The following is an 18,431-nucleotide window of genomic DNA, read 5'->3' as shown; positions in this document are numbered from 1 at the left end:
TCAAATCAGAAATCTTCACACAACTTTACTTGTTTTCTAAAGAGTTTGCTGAAGGTCCTTAATAATTTGCCTAGTCATTCACAATAATGTGGGAGGCCCAGAGATGTGGCTTGATTTTCAGCATCCCTGGCAGTGTTTTCTTAATGCTTCCTTTGTGATTGCATAAAGACCTGAGTGTTGGAACGGCTTTGTCTTTTCAGATAGAGAACAAGATCGAAAACAAACAGAAGGGGACTTGGCCTTCATTCTTGTGTTTATTTTTAATAAATAAAAAAGTCATCTTCATCCCTATTGGCATCTTGCAACTTTTCAGCAGTGTCTCAGTTATACTCCTAGTAACTTTGAGGGATGATATCAGCCTCCTTGTCACCCAAGAGAGAGCACCTTGATTGACTCTGGAAAGGGAAGAGGCTCCAGTTTCATTTTGTTGGTTCTGCCCCCTCTGGTGGGGCAGATACTGTCCTTTTGTGTTCTTGAGCTAGAGTGGCACTTTCACAACTCCTTGGAATTGGATCTTTCATTCACTTGAATATTTACGTAGAGTGAGACACTTCAGGGTCTTTGATTTGTGGTTACTGGATAATTGAAGTGGTCTACTCTCCTTAACTGGGCTTGTGCTCATAGAAAGGACAGCTCATCATCTGAAGGTAACTATATCTTGTGTTTCCTTAGAAAGGAACTGGTTGGACATAACCCACCTGTCAAATAAACCACAAGATTTTACAAACTTGGTAGAAGCTGCCATAACCTGTCTTTTATGTTGAGAATATTGTTTTTCTCACTTGCTGTTAACCAGAGAGACTTGGCATTCATTCTATTTTGTGCCCCTAAGACTAAAGAGGTGCCCATCTGTCAGACTCTATTGTTCCATGGATTGCATGTTGTTTCTTATATTTTTAATATTAATATAAAATTGGATTAGTCTTTAAAAATTATTTTCCCATGTAACATTTTAATGGGATTTGATCAGTACTATCTATTTCCAAGAAGTTTTTACAGGAGATGACTGTTATCTAATGATGTATCTATAACCTTATATCCTAATTGGGTCACCATCTAATTAAAACAATAGATACATTAGAGGCCTGAGAATTTATCTTTCAGATAGGAAAATGCAGGTCTTAAGATGCTAAATGTCATTTGTTCTCTTATTCAGAATTACATTTAGGTTGTTGGAATGTGAATTCTTCATTGTATTGTGCTTCTTTAGGTGGATGGGATTTTTTGAACAACAAAATGGGAGTCTTAAAATCAGATACTCTAATCTTAACATAAATCTTGTTCTGTTAGTATTTCATATTTCGAATGTGATAGGCATTCTTTATGTTTGTTTGATTTAAACAGAAATATTGTTTATAGTATGTTAAATTATTTCACAAAATTAGAATGTAGTCATTAGGCACTTGGTCCCTGAACCTTTTGGAGGGCAACCAAGACCATTATGTAACTCAGTAACACTGCTTTGGAAGTGTCAGCTCAGTCTTCTCTGTAAAGATTTTTCCTCATGTTTACTTTTTACTCTTTAATTTTCAGACAGATTCATTATAATACCTTTGCATTCATTGATGCCTACTGTTAACCAGACACAGGTATGTTGTCACATTTCTCATATCTTTCATACCTCATGAAGCACATAGAATTAGTTAGGTTTGTTTGTCTCCTTATTTTGTTTTCCAACTTTAATCTTTGTGAATTGGTCAGTGTCACACCTTCTAGGAATAACTGAAAAATTTACCATGAGGAGGCCTGCTGGTCTGTCATTGAAACTAGATTTAAGGAAATTTTACTAAAGCCAAGTGTCAGAATTGCAGATCTCGCTATTACATAGTTTGATTCCTTAGAATTGAGAAAAGAATATGTGAATTTAATCTGTTCTGAAATTAAAGGATTATTTGACATCTCAATATATTAAATCATGATTTTTAAAGTAGCCAGTGCGTTGGACAAATCAAGATTATTGACTTACAGGTAGGGAATTCTTAGGTTCCTGATCTATCATTGCTGTGGGGTTGAAATGTCTCAGTTGGGTCCAGCAGGATTCAGAGTCCTTAGTTGCAATGAATTATAATGCTTCCAAAATCAGTATATTTTTGTCTTGATTTGATAGTGATGTGCTTGTCTATATTGTCTATAGACTAAGATTCAGAAATGAGGACAGAGCACCCAAGGCAATATCCCCTCAGGCCCCTAGGTGTGTGTTAAAAGAAAAGGCCATATCATTTGTTTAATTCCTTTTGCTTTCAACATGAAAAAAAACCACCTTGGATGGTAGAAAGAACAGTGGACTCACAACCTGGAGACCTGTGGCCTTCACTGACACTGGATGATCTCAGGCAAGCCTGAGGACCCTTCCCTATTCTAAAAGTCTGTGGCTATTACACTACCATTGAGAAATTGTAGAATCATTTTAAAAAGTGACCCATTCAATCAATGACCTCTTTAAGCGAGACATCTGAAACTATTGAACATAAACACTGTACAAAAATCTTTGACTTTTATGAAAGAAGCTTGATTACAAAAATACTGAGTTTTTATGGAAATACTTCTCCAACTTTTGTTTTATGTATTCTTACAGGTATTTAAAAGGACCCCTCCTGGCGTTCGGAAAATCGTCATTGCTACAAACATTGCAGAAACTAGGTAAATCTATTCTCTATTTTTACTTAGATGAATTGTGAATTACTTAAAATTGTTTTTGCTTCATTATTAATCTTTTCCCCACATTTTATGAAATTTATGTATAATTTCCAACTAGGCCTTTTAAAGAAAAAAAAGCCTAAATTTTTTCTCAAAAAGAACTGGGGGGTCTGTCATGTCTCCATATCTAGAAAGGGGATAATGATTGCTACTATCCTTCACTTGAAGGTGCTAGTACTTACTGAAATCACTGAAACAATTATCTTATACACACTGACGATAAACTGACAACATGGGGAGCCCCATAGACCATTTCAACCACAGATGTCAGTGGGTCAGCCAGAAAGGGTAGTGGTCAGCAAGCATGAATGCAAGTGGTGGAATTAGTAGTGAACACTGTACCCTGATGCCAACAAGACTATCTGAGGATGATGACTTAACCATTGCCATGAAGAGATCATGTCTCTGTATGCTTATGTTATTTGAATTGATGATTGACTAATTTTAGCATTTTCTGATTTCCCCTCCAAATAGTATCACCATCGATGATGTTGTTCATGTGATTGATGGTGGAAAAATAAAAGAAACCCACTTTGATACCCAGAATAACATCAGTACAATGGCAGCAGAGTGGGTTAGTAAGGCCAATGCCAAGCAAAGGAAAGGACGTGCTGGGAGGTAAGTCAGGCTACAGTCACAAGCCCTTTGCCTGTCCTTTTAATATTTTGTTTGTAGGGCCCCTTGCCAACTTGTTGACATTCAATAAATTGTTTTAATTCTTAATTGTGGGTGATGGCCTTTCAATTCCTTGTAACTTGTCAGATTTTTTTTTATGGGGAAAAAATTTATTATAAATGTTGATCAATTCCCAGTTTTTATGAGCTTTTCCATTACATTTCTCCCCATACTAATAATTTATTTTGAAGCTGCAATTTTCATCCATGTAGATTCTTTGTCCTTTACCATTGCTGGTTACAGTTCCTTCAGGATGTCTCCATGAAGATTTCATATTTAAGTTTTCTCCCTGTCTTTAATAGAATAGCTGGTTATTCCATTAGAAGATTGCCTTGCTTTTTCTTTTGTATCTAACACCCGGAGGTCCCTCCTGGAGTCTCCCATTTGGTCCTCTGATCCTTGATATCTGGCTAAAGAGCCCACTCTTCCAGCCATCTGTGTCCTTGATAATATCCTTTATATTTCTTGCATGAGGGTCAAAATTAGTCCATAATGTTTCCCAACCAGATGACACCTGCTAAGGAATATTGCCCAGATTATAACATTCACTTAAATGAGTGTCCTATGAAATTAATTCATTTATTTGTATCTCTTGGACAAGATCAAAAATGATCTTGGCTAGGATTGAATAAAAGAGACTGGCTGTTAATTTTACAGCAGGTGATTGTGGGCTTCAGGCTGCATCATACCTCATATGCCCTCACCCTTCTAACAGAGCTCTCTCTCTGCATATTAAATTCCCTGAAAATGATAGTAATTGTTTTCTTCAGGTATTGGTGATTCTTTCCATCTTTTGGGGTACTTAGAAACTTGGCCCTTCATCTTCCATTTTAGTGGTCAGGATCATCCATGAAGACACATAGGTTTTTTTCTTTCTCCCTTAATAGTATGTTGGTCATGCAGAACCCAAAGGTCTGATAATTTTAAAATGTAAGAGGGGATGATGATGAGTTTCAGCATTTAACTCACTGAAAGTGGATAAGACTTGATTCCTGTGGGTTGAGGCAAGAGTGAGTACCTTTGTGCAAAATCTCTCACCCCAAACAAGTTTTAAAAGGCCACAAATAACTGGTCTGGATACTAGGTAGTGCCAGGGTCTGCCTAGATCAAGACAGATTTCATCTTCCTGAATTCAGATACCCCTTCAGACACTTCCTAGCTGTGTGACCCTGGGCAAGTCACTTAACCCTTATACTTCTGTTTCCTTATCTGTAAGGTGAGCTGAAGGAAAAGCACTCCAGTATCTTTTCCCCAAAAAACCCAAATGAGATCACAGCTAGTCGTACACATCTGAAAAGTGACTCAACAACAATAATGGGACTAGAGTACCTTTAGATAAGATGACACATTATTGTCTTGAGTTAAGTGAATGAATGATGGAAATATGTAATGTTTTGGGGTGACTTGAGCCTTAAATAATATTAGAAAGTGGCCTTTTTTTTTTTTAGGGTTCCTACTCTGATGGAGCCAGAGCCATTTTCACAGAAGCCTATATGGGGTATGCGCATCTCTACACCTTTCAAAGAGAGTTTGTGATAATTATGGTTTCCCTAACATAAAGCTGTGTATTTGGATTATCCTGCCTGATAGCCATAGCAGAGACCTTGCCATTTACTGTTAGCACTCCAAGACTAGCCTGGATTCCTATCAGAAACAGATAAGACTTGAACATTTCATTTTCATTTGTACAGAAAAGAAAACCAGTCCTACCTGTCACAGTGGAAGCAAGAACTTAAGAGAAATGTCTGAGCTGTGTCTCAGGCTAGTTTTAGAAACATACAGATGGAAATCAGTGTGTTGATGCCATCAACACAGATCAAGATGGGGCCCCTCCTGCCAAGTTGGATTCTGCTTCTGACTCCAAAGTAGCCTTATCCTCTTCCCTCAAGGGTCATTTTAAGGATTGTTCTTTTTTTTCCTTCTTCCTCCATGTAGCCTTCGCTGGCATCACCTTTGGAAATTGTGCTCCTTTCAGCTTTTTCTAAAAAACTTTGTTTCTCTGTTCTACATTTTTCCTATTATTAAACTTACTCCTTTGCAATTTCTGTCCCCCCACAGTGGATTGTAAGCTCTTCTCGGATAGGCATTTTTCTTTTCTTAGACCCAATGTAGGACCTTACACTTAATAAGAAGCCTTAATAATTCAGTGGAATAAAATCAAATTAATTTTTATTCAGTTGAATAATGTAAATCACATGCAACAAGTTGTCATTTTGATTATGGGAATTTCTTAGGATTAAAATAATGCTCCTTTTTCTTCTCCAAAAAAGAGCTGATTATATTGTTTTTTAATTAGAAAAAGTCATTATATTGAAGCATGATTTTATCACCCTAGGAATCCTGCATTTGAAATAAAAATCACTTATCTTTCAAAGCAAGAACAAGTTCATAACAATATTTTAGAGGAGAGAAGATTGGTTAATGTCACAAGACCTTGCGACTGTATGCTGTAGTCTTACTGTACCTAGAAACTCTTGCCTATTCCTGTAGCTAATAGCATTCTAATCACTGGAAGAGAAACTGGAAGGTAGATGGGACCTCCCAGACGAGCTAGGCCAGCCAGAAATTTCCCCTTCTGCTGAAGACCACCTAGCAAAGCTGATCTCAGTGTGGGACCTAGGAGGGAGAAATAATTAAAAGCAAGATCCCTCTGTGCTTGAGGATTGGGCAGGGGGAAGGCAAGGAAGGATGCAGCTCATGAGCCAACAGTGACTTGGTTTTCAAGGGACTTTTGTGTCTCAGCATGTGTGTAGGTGTGTATAGTATGTGTAGGTACGTGCATACATGTTGGTATTCTCTTCATTTTCTGCCATGAAACAGAAGGGTTTTGAGGGAGTAAACTATACTGCTAAAGAAATTGATTCAATATTTAGATTAATTAAATAGGTATTCATTCCGCCTCAGATTTTAATATGAATGTCAACTTATAAAATGAAAGCATTTGTTTTACACTCCTGTTTGCCAGATGTTGTGCTAAACCCTCAAGGCTCTTAAATACTCAGAGAGAAAGACAGACAAGACAGAATTGGGGGAATGGGGACCAGGAAAGGATGCTCTTTCAGGACTGGTATGTGGATGGGACAGGGCCCTTACTAGCAATGGTAGCAGCAAGATGTGGAAAGTGGAGGTTGGGTAGGGACTGAGGAAGGGCTGTTTGTGGTCTTAAGATAAAATGTTCCTTGTTTTAAATGTTTCCTTGAAATAGTTTTCAAACAGTCTTTTGCACTTTAAATATTTTAAGTCAAATGCAACTTATTCCCCGGTGCTCAGAACCTATTATTATATAGCTTCTTTTTCAAATCCATTTTTTAGAGTTCAACCAGGTCACTGCTATCACCTTTATAATGGTCTTCGAGCCAGTCTTCTGGATGACTATCAGTTACCAGAGATTTTGAGAACACCATTAGAGGAACTGTGTTTGCAAATAAAGGTAAAAATCTTGCTTATATGGAATGGTTTGTTTTCTTAAAGGATAGTCATTTTTGTTCGGAAATAATGAGAGTAGTAAATTACCCTTTCCTAAATACATACGAAACAAAAAGTGCCACTGTATGCATAATAAAACATTTTCTTGGGCACATCATTGTAGGTTGGGGAAGCCAATTATAAATGTTTACAAGTCTGATTTTAATAAAGTTAAAGCTTATATTTTTTCCCCTAAGTATTCACTAATCCACGATTTCAGGATCTTTTCTGAGTACTTAACACATTCTTGTACTATGTTTAGTCACTGTATTCATTTAAAGGTGCATGGAGGAAGGTAGCACTTTATTTGTCTATAATTATTTCTTCTTGAAATAATAATTGTGTTTCCAGTTAATTTTCTAAGAATGGTTTATTTTTAGCAGTTTTTATACTTAATGATTAATGTTTCACTCATTTTTAATAAATATGTAATAATTCATTCTTTTTTCCAGATTTTAAGGCTGGGTGGAATTGCCTATTTTCTAAGTAGGTTAATGGACCCACCATCTCATGATGCCGTTTTATTATCCATAAATCATTTAATGGAACTGGTAATCTTGATACTTTAAAATACTATTTTCTTGCTTTAATTTCTGTCTCTTAATAGAAACATTTGATTCATTTGATAATCATAATTTATTTATGAGTCATTAAGCAGTGATATGTAAAAATTGCTTAATTTTTAGATTTTCTTGTATAGCCTATGTAATATATTATGAAAATTATAAACTTGTCTATAATATTAGGTTATTTTAATTATGTTCAGCAGCTGATAACTTTTCATATATATATATATATATGCACATATTTTTCAAACTATGTAATTCTTATTTAATCATCATTTCAAAGATCTAAGATTATAGAAAGTTCCAGAGCTTATTGGGTCACAAGATAATTCTGCTGCTGCGCCAGGTATCATGAATAAAATTTGTCTAATGTGGATTTAGTATTTGAGCTTGGCTTCAAGTGGCTTTAATAAACTTGGATCACCCTATCCAAAATAGAATTCACCACCCCAGAATAGGAACTTTTGGGGATTTAGGCCCTTGTTCAGTGTACTTTAAAAAAAAAAAAATTGGAAAATCAGTATTTCCATTGAAGGATAATTTGATCACCTCCTGAACTATGTGTATATTTGAATGCTGCATAGTTTAATGTATAATGATTGCTTTAAAGTTTTACTTCACTTTGTTTTTTGCAGAATGCTTTAGATAAGCAAGAAGAATTGACCCCTCTTGGAGTTCATTTAGCACGATTACCAGTTGAACCTCATATTGGCAAAATGATTCTCTTTGGGGCCCTTTTCTGCTGTTTAGACCCAGTACTGACCATTGCAGCCAGCCTCAGCTTCAAGGATCCCTTTGTCATCCCACTGGTAAGAACTTCTGGCCAAAATGTATGATCACCTTCAAAAATAGTAGTTAAGAACATCAGGTGCCTGTTGTTACAGAGCTGGGCAAGCAAGTTGCATTTCCTTCTCTCTTTTCTATGGTTTTAGGGCAAAGAAAAAGTCGCTGATGCCAGGAGAAAGGAATTGTCAAAGAACACAAAAAGTGACCACTTGACGGTTGTAAATGCTTTTGAGGTAAAATAAAAAAACCCTGTGAAAAAGTCAGTTGTGACCTTCTTTTACAGAGCAAAAACCCTCTCTAATTAAGCTAACCAATATCTAATTGTGAATGATTCAGGAGAAAGATGTTGAATCTATGACCTCGAACTCTGCTGTTTGAGGAAGATGATCGATCACTCTTTTAGGTCAGGACTGTGCAGCTGTACTTTCACAATTTTTATTGAAACAATAAACTATATTTTGATTTGCCATTTTATTGAGAGCTCTGCGGTAGCTCAACTTCATTTACTAAGTCCTTATTAAACCCACGGGGGCCCACATAAAGTTGTACTGCGGGCCACATTTTGGACAGCCCTGTTTTAGCTGACACCTTTCCTAACATTGAAGCCTGTTGTAAAAACTCTAGTATTGGAAACTGGGCTCTGCCAATTACCAGTTAATGATAAGATGATTCTTCTCTTGTTGATTATAGAACAGTGAGTCACATTTGTTGGAAGTATGTTACATGCTGAATAGCCTATGTTACAGTAGATGATTTTGTGATTTATGTTGTTCACAACAGTATCTTAGACTTAACTGTGAGTGCTCAGTAAACATTTGTTGTTCTCTTACTCTGCTTCCAAGGGATGGGAAGAGGCGAGGAGACGTGGTTTCCGATTTGAAAAGGACTATTGCTGGGAGTATTTTCTCTCCTCAAACACCCTTCAGGTATTGGTGCCTGTTTCAGCTCCTTAGCTTGGGATGGGCATTAGGCTAGAAAGTACGGGTCGCTTAGGGTCTTTGTTTTCAAGTTTGTCGTTTAACATGTAGCACTTAGGACCACTCTATAGTAGAGTCCTACAGAACGAATGAGCTCTTTCAAATGCCCATCACTTCCCAGTTTTATAAACTGATTTCCTGCCTTTAACCTTCAGATTAGCAAGATTTGGTCATGTAACAAAACCGCAGCCTAGGGGTTGAGTGGCTTCCAGCTGCATGCTGGGTTTCTAAGTTAGTTATTAAGAATTGAGAAGGAACATCATGCCTGGGTGCTTAGGTTAAGCCATGGGTACTCCCAGAAGGCTGTGACCACCCCCATCCAGGCTTATTTTATCTGTATTCCCTTGAATAAATCCCTTTAGACTCTGTGTCTTTGTCCATGCTGCTTCTGACTCAGTCATCACAGCTCATCTCAAATTCTGCCTCTCAGAAGCCTTCTCTGAATCCCTCCCAGCCAGAAGGGACTTTCCCTCATCCTTCACCCCAGCACTTTAGGTTCCTCTTGCTATTATGTGTGTTTTCTCTAAAGAGGGTAAAATGTAATATCTTAAACCTAAAGAGACTAGATTGTGCTGAAATTTTTATCAGTCTCCCAGCAAATTAATAATTGGATCAATGAATTAAAGATACTGTAGTAAGAATATAATGATGAAAGAACTGCTATTTCTGGCCTTATTTCTGTAGGAAATTTTGTTTAGCAGGAGGCTTCATATGAAGCCTCCCTTCTTTCCAAGGCCTGCCTGGAAATAAGAGGAGAATTCTCAGCTTTAAGCCCCAGGTTGTACTTTTGGTGATTTGGGTCAGGACTCTAGCATGACTGATCCTGCTATCTCAGGTTGCTTTGTAGAGGATTCAGGGGTGGACTTGGGAGCCTCCCAAGAAGCATAATCTCAACTAAGCCCGACTAGGAAAGAAAAGCACATCCCTGTGGTCACTGGGCCAGCCAGCTTGGCCTTTGTCATCAGATGCTCAGCAAGTATTTATTTAGTGCCTACTATTTGAATCTCAGCTGGCACTACTTGAAAGTCACTCTCCTTGTTTCTTGCTGTCACTTCTGCCAGATGCTGCACAACATGAAGGGACAGTTTGCTGAGCACCTCCTTGCGGCTGGATTTGTAAGCAGCAAGAATCCCAAAGATCCCAAATCCAATATTAATTCAGGTAAATCTGAAGTCAATCAGAATATCTAAGTAAGATTTTCATCTACATCCCATTTATCTCCCTTGTTTGTTTATTGCAGATAATGAAAAGATAATTAAAGCTGTTATTTGTGCTGGCTTATATCCCAAAGTTGCTAAAATCCGACCAAGTTTTAGTAAAAAAAGGAAAATGTAAGTATTTTAAGATTATGGCCTTTCAATCCCTTTTTGCTCTCTCTCTCTCTCTCTCGCTCACTCCCCTCCTACCCACCCCTACCCCCAAAGTTTCATTATGCTGTGGGTAATTCATTAATTTATTTTAAAATGTTAAATTGTGTGATACCAGGTTCACGATCTTATCAGTGCTTCTTATTTTTCTGACTGTGCCTTACTTCTGCTACCCAGTGATAGCACCCATTTCACAGAATGTGCAACTTATAAGCCAAAGAATATTAAAAGTTAAACTGGCTGACTTCTAAAAACAATGTTGCTTAGACTGTCCGCCATCTGTTAGCATTTGCTTCCTGCTCTTCTTTTTGACAAAAGTGTAATCAGGAGCACAGTACAAGGTGCTAGGAAAAATGCAGTTTGTAGCAATTTTGTTCAGAGCATATTTCAGGTTCTCATTTGGCAACTTTTCTTGACTACTTCTAATCTTTTTCTTGCTGCCTATGGGCTCACTCAGGGACCTCTTTAGGAAGTATCAAAACTAATCCCCTCCTCCATTTCTTGGAATTTTCCAGAGAAAGCAAGTTCTTTAGAGTATATTGACTCAGTGGATAGCTATCCATTGAGCTGGAGAGCATTCTGAATCAAGACCTAAGTGTTTATATTTGGATTGAAACATTATAAGGACATTAGGACAGCAAAGTAGCAGATATCTACAAAGATTTCTTGTCAAATCTGTCAATGACATTGAATTGAAAAAAAAACTTGCAGATCAATATGGGAGAAAAGTGAATGGATACTACAAGGAGGTAAAGAAAATGGTAGAACTTAGTTGAGTAGTGTGGACAAATAATTAAAAGGACATTGGTAGTGGATAGAATACCAGCCCTGGAGTCAGGAGTACCTAGCTGTGTGGCCTTGGGCAAACCACTTTAACCCCATTGGCCTTGCAAATACTAAAAAAAAAAAAGGCATTGGTGAGTTTTGGGAGAATTTGTAAATCAGTCTAAAATTCAGTACTTCCTATAAAAGTTATGAGAGTTGACTACCCAATAGAAATTTGAAATTAAATTTGAACTGCAACCATAATTTCTTTTTCATAAATTTTATTGTTAGTATTGTTCAGGAGGAATAAAGCAATCTTTCAGTTTGAATTCAAGCTTGGCTTTGTGGTGGTTGTAATAGGCATATATTTTAAATATCATTTTAATCTTCCAATAAATTCCTTAAATGTAATGAATGACTTTTATACCTGTAAGAGAAGAGATCACCAATTGCAGGAAAGTTATTATAATCAAGTTACTCACACAGAGACATAAAACATTTAAGTGCTTTTTTCTAGGCCAAGCATGTGCAGAGATACTGGAATGAGGTCTTCAAAAAACTTTGAGTTAAAAAGTAGGAAAGGGAGAAAGTCCCCAATAAATGACTTTTTTTTGACAACTCCAAACCCTTCTCTCCTATCTCTATCCCCTTTTTAAGGGTGAAAGTTTGCACCAAAACTGATGGAACAGTTAACATTCATCCTAAATCTGTTAATGTGGAAGAGTCTGAGTTCCATTACAATTGGCTGATCTATCACCTGAAGATGAGAACAAGCAGCGTGAGTAAACTTGGAAATTGTTTATTGCTATGTTATTTATGTTCGACCATCATGTAAGACTTTTTTTAAAGTTCCAATTGAATGTGATTTTATTTACCTTAATTTTCTCCTTGGAAAACCTCTTTCATGTATACATGATGTATACATCTGGTAAGCATCAACCCTAATCAGCTTTTTCCCCTGGTGAGGGATGCTCTGAAGGACTCTAGAGTATTTATGGGGAAACTACTTGTTAATACTTGACCAGTGTTCATTTTCAATTAAATACAGTGCTGTCCAGACACTCTTTTACCAAGGACCACTCTGGGATTTCATCATGTATCCCAGAAGTCAAATGAAGAAATTTAAATACAAGGTGGTTTTTAATGTTCTGTGTTCATGTAAATAAGTATCCCCCCCAAGTACAAATTGCATGAATTTCTTTAACTTATAGAAAATTGCCATGTTAAACTTGAGTTAAAACAATGACTCCCAACAGTTGGAGAAATAATAATCCAAATACTTTTCAATAAAACCTAAATTAACTTTATGGTGCTTAATAAAGAAGGGTTAACAAAAAACCCAACAGAGCTATTTTCTTTTCACAACAAACTCAATAGTAAATTTATTTTTTGGTCTCATTGCAGATATATTTATATGACTGCACAGAAGTGTCTCCCTACTGTCTCTTATTCTTTGGAGGTGATATTTCCATCCAGAAGGATAAAGATCAAGATACTATTGCTGTGGATGAATGGATTGTTTTCCAGTCTCCAGCAAGAATTGCCCATCTTGTTAAGGTGACTACTTCGTGATTGTCTGTGAATTTCAAATTTAGTTTTTTCATGAACAGGTGACAGTTGTGATTTTGTTTTGTTTCTTTGAGGAGTTGTTGATCAGATTCAAAACGATAGATTAAAGCTAAAGCTTGAATTTGGGTATGTCTTGTATTTGGTTACAATTTTTAGATTTTAAGCTTTTGAGGGGTGTGCCTTCTGTCACTTGAGTGAATATTTGTAATTTTTCAATCCTAGGAACTAAGAAAAGAACTTGATGCCCTTTTGCAAGAGAAGATTGAAAACCCGAATCCTGTGGATTGGAAAGAGACTCAGTCCAGAGACTGTGCTGTGCTGTCCGCAATCCTAGACTTGATCAAAACTCAGGAAAATGGGACACCTAGGAACTTCTCCCCACGATTCCAGGATGGTCACTACAGTTGACAACTCTCTCCAGAGCACCCACAAGAGCAATTTTCTCACTCTTAGTTTGATTTTTGACTAAGTGGCAAGTCTAGGGGACTGACTAATGCCCATGCATCCTGTATGTAGATAGTGGTGGTGACCTAGAGTGCATGACTTCTAATGTTAGCTGTAGCTTTGATAAATATCCCACGGAGTGCAGTATGTTCTCGGATCACCTCGGTGTATGTGTGTTACTCATGTCTCAACTTCGCTGGCACCCTCCTTAACAGAAGACAGAGAGATTGTGTACTGCTGAAAAACATTTGTATTCCCATTTCTGCCTGGGCGCAAAGGCTCTTGTTAACCCTGAACGTATATCGTGATCCTAGAACCAGTAGAATTAACAACGATTAGTCAGAAGCAGGGTCGGTGAACATTGGAACAGTGCAGCCCCTTTTTTTTACACAGCTTCAACGTAAGGAATTGAATTCAAGTGTACTAGCACAGTATTTAATAAAGTGTACAGTGGCATCTAGCAGATCTGCAGTGGTCCTTACCATGGCTCGATTTTTCACGTTTCCTTTTAACTCAGGGTCAAACTATTCCAAGACCTTATTTGTACCTCGATGGGATTTACTGAATCCTTTACTCCTGGCTAGGGCCTTACAGGACCAAGACTGAATTTCTGCTGGGCAGGTCTGTATTTAAACACATCACCTACTATAGGAATTCAGTTAAAGGTAAGACCCTTTAGGTGATGCAGTGGATAAAGCACCGGCTCTGGAGTCAGGAGTACCTGGGTTCAAATCCAGGTTCAGACGCTTGCCTTGGGCAAGCCACTTAACCCCATTTGCCTTTAACCAAGAGTATTTGGCAGAATTGAAGCTTGTTTTAAGAAATTTTACATTTAAAAAAATGCATTTATGACAATTCTTCTGTTCTGGTTTTTAGGGTGCAAGTAGTTTATTCCTTTAATATTACCTACTTGAGCTTGGTGGAACAAAGCAGATCTACTGAGAACCAGCCTCTCCTCCTGCCCCATCGAATCCACATTAAATCCCCTTCCAGAATTACTCATAGGTCTTCATGCTTTGATCACCTGGGTCCCTGATCTAAGCATTTGACTTCATTGTCCTCCTTATAGACTCAGAGACCAGTTCTGTCCTTTCTTTATTCATTTAGAAATGAAGAAACCAAATCTGAAAAGAGATTAGCTGGTACAAGGCCACACAGCTGTAAGGATGGAATGAAGGTTCTCTGATCATCCTTCTCCAGACTTTTTTTCAAAAGTGAACTAAAATTGGAATTTAAAGTGTAGCTAATTAGGATGAAAAAACTTGTTGCATTCAGCATTGTGAAAGCATACCTTGTAAATGATTTTGTTCCCAAAAAGCCATGTAGACCTTGGAGATCTGCCTTAGGTGACCAGTAACCTTGCAGATCTATTATATGTCATTCTTACATTAGAGCATCAAACTAAGCTGTAAACCCTAAAAGAAACAAGATTTCCCCAGACCTCAACTGGTCTGCCGTCCTGGGACTCTGTCTGGGTATGGGTCTAAAGCGAGGGCTGTATATGAGCAAGTATCCACATCCAACTGACCACAAGTTATGTATTGTGTAAACAGAAGCACCCTGGGAGAAGAGGGCTTTTGTTAAGCATTTCTCCCTTGAGGCCTGCCTAGTTGGAATAATGGCTTATGAAAAGCTGTGCCCTTATTAACTTAAGAGTTCTATGCTGCCAAATAGTTCTTTTGACTGAAATTTTGCATCAGTTTGGGTTAAAACAAGTTGGACTTGAGACTGCTTTGCTCAGTGCTTATGGGTATGACCATTTACCCATAGGGTGCCACTGTAAAGGAATAAACTTGGCTTCACTTAGAAGTTAGTGCCTCATAGATGATGCCAGTATTTGTGTGGAAGTATTTGGCAATGTGTGGAAGGCTGACTGCCGACATGGCAGCAAGAAGAGGGCCAAACCTGCCCATCTGAGATCAGTGGTCCTGTTGTGGGAGCTTCAGCTTCTGCCAGGATCGACCAAAGGAGCATCATCTCAGACCTGCAGGGTCACTGGGTCTAACAAAGAAGAGAATGCTGAGGGAAGGGGGAGTAAAGACAGGCCTTCAAAGAATTAGGCCAGCTGTGTGGGAGAACAAAGCTTCTGGCGAGTCCCTGTTCTCAGGGTGATGGGTACAACTCAAAAAAGCATTATTTCTGATCTCTTTGTTTCCCTCTATCTCACCCATCCTCCCTTCCAAAGGTAGAAGCATCCACCTCCCAGGATTGCCATGAGGAACACGTGAGGGTTTGTAAAGTGTTTGGCAAACCAAGTTCTGTAGAAATGCCCACTCTTTTGTTACCCTTAACTCTTGTATAATGTGTTTAGGATAGGGAAGCTTTTCACTACAGACTTCTTGCAGTGGTTAACAGAAGTATCACTACATTGATTTGGGTAAAACATTGGAGTTTGGTAAAAAAGCATTTTCTTTAAGGTTGATGCCAGACAGTCTATTCTGAAAAGATTCAGAAGAGAATTTCTTGGGCTTTCAGCCAAATTAGTCGAAGTACCAGAAATCAAGGAATGAAGGTGACATCTATAGAAACAATATTCTGGAGAGAGTTTAGCAGAAAGAATGGAAACTGAGGCCTGTCGAAACAAAGTGATATGCTGGGTTAGGATGGAAGCAGCCAAAGGGCAGTGATGACTGAACACTTTCATCTGCATAAGCAGGAATTCGTAAAAGTGGAAACAGTGAATTTAATCAAACTTTGTTACTCTGAACAGCAAAAACCCCAAAACCCTAGACTTGCATCCCATTCATGGAGAAAGGCAAGAACAGAGACAGTGGAATGTCATCGTGAGCATGCCATGGAGCAAAAGAGGACAGTCACTGTTCCATTCCAGAACCTGGAGGCTAGAGGGCTGATCAAGCTTACTATATGTTGAGAGTTTGGGGTGCATAGAACCCTGGGCCTGGAGTAAGGAACTCAAAGTCAACCTCAAGACTTAGTAGCTGTGGGAAGCTCTGTCTCAGTTTATTTGTCTATATCTACCTACCACGATTGCTGTGAAGGTAAAATCAAAATTATGCATAAACTTCTTGGCAAGCCTAATATGCTTGCCTCAGTTTCCTCATCTGTATAGCACTCACAGCACCTGGCATACGTGCTCTGTTATCTGTCACATTGAGGCAGGATTTGAGCTCTCCCTCCCTTACTCCAATGATCTAGTTACTAAAAGAAATTTTCTGTAAACAGAATGGTCCACTCAGTCATCTGATGCCCCATCCCTGTTGCTGTATTGGACCCACATATTAGAGTGCTCAACTTGGAGCCAGGAAGGTGTGGATTCAAATCCTGCCTTCAAACATTTACTTCTCATCTCTCCAAGTCTAACAATATCTAGCCATCCGGATAGCTCATTTTACCTTCACAATAATCAGAATAGGGTGATGCTGTTATCTTCATTTTACAAATGAGAAAACTGAAGAGAGTTGATGTTACTTGGCCAGGATCCCACAGCTGGTTATCAAGGGACAGATTCCTGACTCTTAAGCCCAATGGCACCACGTATTAGACTTGTTTAGCTCAGAGATATGAGTGCACATATCAAAATTTAATAGACTTTGAAAAAACGCAATGGCATATAAAATTAAAAACTACACATCAGAAAATAGACATTAAAGTCATTCTTTTATATAATCTGTACATGTGATGAACAAGAGTATACTCACTTTATAGAGTATAATTCACCTTCAAGGTGGCCTTACTGCCAGATGATGATGGAATGTAAACAGAAGCCCTGAGGATCCCTCCTTGCTCCTTGAGGACCTCCATGGAACAAACCAATGAGCCTTTGTGAAGGCTCAGCAGCTTTCTCTTCATCCTGTGGATCAGAACCAGTTCTAGAATGCTCCGCACATGCTCCAATCTGACATGTCATCCCGATTCTCTTAGAATTGCGTTTCCTAGTTGAACGGTGCCATCCTGGGTGCTCTGCCCATGTACCACCACCCTGTAATAAAACAACTTGAACCCAAATATCTGCTTTTAATGGACTAGACACATTTAAGAGACAGTCTTCTAAGAGAAGCCAGGAGCTGAACAGGGTTGAAGAAGAGTGATTTTTATTTTCATTTAATAAAATAGTGTTAAAAAATATAACAAAACTAACAAAACCAGTCAGCCCCCACTAACATTTAGTGCAAATCCTGCCATCCCCATTGGGGGAACTAGACATTGGTCTCCAGTCCAAGCAACCGTCCCATTCGCTCCATATTCTTGTCAATTGTGGTCCGGCAGGTTATCTCCTTGGCACATTCCATAGGAAACCAGCCCCTTTCACCATCCCGCAATCGTTCACCTTCATACCAACCTGCAAGGAAAATCAGATCAGTCAAGTCGCTAAGGCCTAAGCATCCTTGAGTTCAAATCTGATGCTGTGACCCTGAGCAAGTTATTTAACCTGATTATCTCAGTTTCCTCTATCAATGAACTAGGAAATGCTGTGGGGAATCCAAGAAAGTACTCAGGCACTGTTTGTAATTTGGAATAGTTATTTGCTCTTTATTCCTTAAGTTATATATGTTCTTGTCCATTTTTGACAGACATTTGATTTGTTGATGATCAAAGGTTTAGTTTAGTCCAAATTGTTTTGTTTTACAGATGAGAAAACTGAGGCATAGAGGTTTAAATGGAATGCTCAAGGTCAGAGCTGTAGGACTAGCAGCTCACCTTTTATTTTGTCTTTTTTAAAATTGAACTTTCCTTTTAATGACCACATGAGTTACTTGGGGGTGGGGTGGTGAGGGAAGCTGGCTGTGTAGGGAAGGGGGGGGGGTTCTCCACAACATTCCATTTATACACAAAACAACTAGCACAAAGCCACTTTTGAGATTAGATGCTGGCAGGACCAGGGAAGGAGAAAAACTTTCAGTTAAAATAATATACTGGAAAACACTGGCCCTCCCCCGCATCTGGGTGTCCAGGAGGGGCAAGACCAGAGCTATCAGGTGAAGTGGGGGAGTTGGGGTAGTTTGGCAAATACATGTAGGGATTTGCCCTGCCCCTACAAGGATCCCCCGAGTCCCTTGGGGCAGCCTGCTCCCCCACCAGATTTGGGCAGCCCCCAGAGTCCCCACCAGGAGCATTGCCCCCAGCTTCTCAGTGGGTACAGTGATCATCTCCACATAACA

At 38.5% G+C, this 18,431-nt stretch overlaps 2 protein-coding genes across 4 annotated transcripts in view; one reads left to right on the top strand and one right to left on the bottom strand.

Moving 5' to 3' along the window:
• Positions 1 to 13,771, top strand: part of DHX36 (DEAH-box helicase 36) — a 38,315-nt gene extending 24,544 nt beyond the window's left edge. Inside the window, exons 13-25 of the mRNA XM_074190782.1 lie at positions 1,534 to 1,589; positions 2,576 to 2,640; positions 3,172 to 3,315; positions 6,685 to 6,802; positions 7,290 to 7,388; positions 8,039 to 8,212; positions 8,336 to 8,422; positions 9,032 to 9,115; positions 10,228 to 10,327; positions 10,407 to 10,497; positions 11,956 to 12,076; positions 12,703 to 12,855; positions 13,090 to 13,771. Of these exons, the coding sequence (XP_074046883.1) occupies positions 1,534 to 1,589; positions 2,576 to 2,640; positions 3,172 to 3,315; positions 6,685 to 6,802; positions 7,290 to 7,388; positions 8,039 to 8,212; positions 8,336 to 8,422; positions 9,032 to 9,115; positions 10,228 to 10,327; positions 10,407 to 10,497; positions 11,956 to 12,076; positions 12,703 to 12,855; positions 13,090 to 13,275 (1,478 nt within the window). The 3' untranslated portion in view covers positions 13,276 to 13,771. The remainder of the gene's footprint in view (positions 1 to 1,533; positions 1,590 to 2,575; positions 2,641 to 3,171; positions 3,316 to 6,684; positions 6,803 to 7,289; positions 7,389 to 8,038; positions 8,213 to 8,335; positions 8,423 to 9,031; positions 9,116 to 10,227; positions 10,328 to 10,406; positions 10,498 to 11,955; positions 12,077 to 12,702; positions 12,856 to 13,089) is intronic.
• Positions 10,628 to 18,431, bottom strand: part of ARHGEF26 (Rho guanine nucleotide exchange factor 26) — a 132,256-nt gene continuing 124,452 nt past the window's right edge. The window contains exons 14-16 of one of the 3 annotated variants that reach the window (XR_012469297.1): positions 17,434 to 17,611; positions 16,971 to 17,122; positions 10,684 to 11,725 (exon numbers count right to left, since the gene is read on the bottom strand). Coding sequence is in view for 2 of the 3 variants with exons in the window: in XM_074190784.1 (XP_074046885.1) it covers positions 17,469 to 17,611 (143 nt within the window). In the remaining variant the exon portion in view is untranslated. Of the gene's footprint in view, positions 17,123 to 17,346; positions 17,612 to 18,431 lie in introns of those variants that run through there. The other 2 variants (XM_074190784.1, XM_074190783.1) reach the window with 2 other exon arrangements.

The sequence above is a fragment of the Macrotis lagotis genome, chromosome 6, assembly GCF_037893015.1.
Source record: "Macrotis lagotis isolate mMagLag1 chromosome 6, bilby.v1.9.chrom.fasta, whole genome shotgun sequence".
Lineage (NCBI taxonomy): Eukaryota > Metazoa > Chordata > Mammalia > Peramelemorphia > Peramelidae > Macrotis > Macrotis lagotis.
Note: the sequence above shows the minus strand (reverse complement) of the source record. Positions and strands in the feature narration are given on the sequence as shown.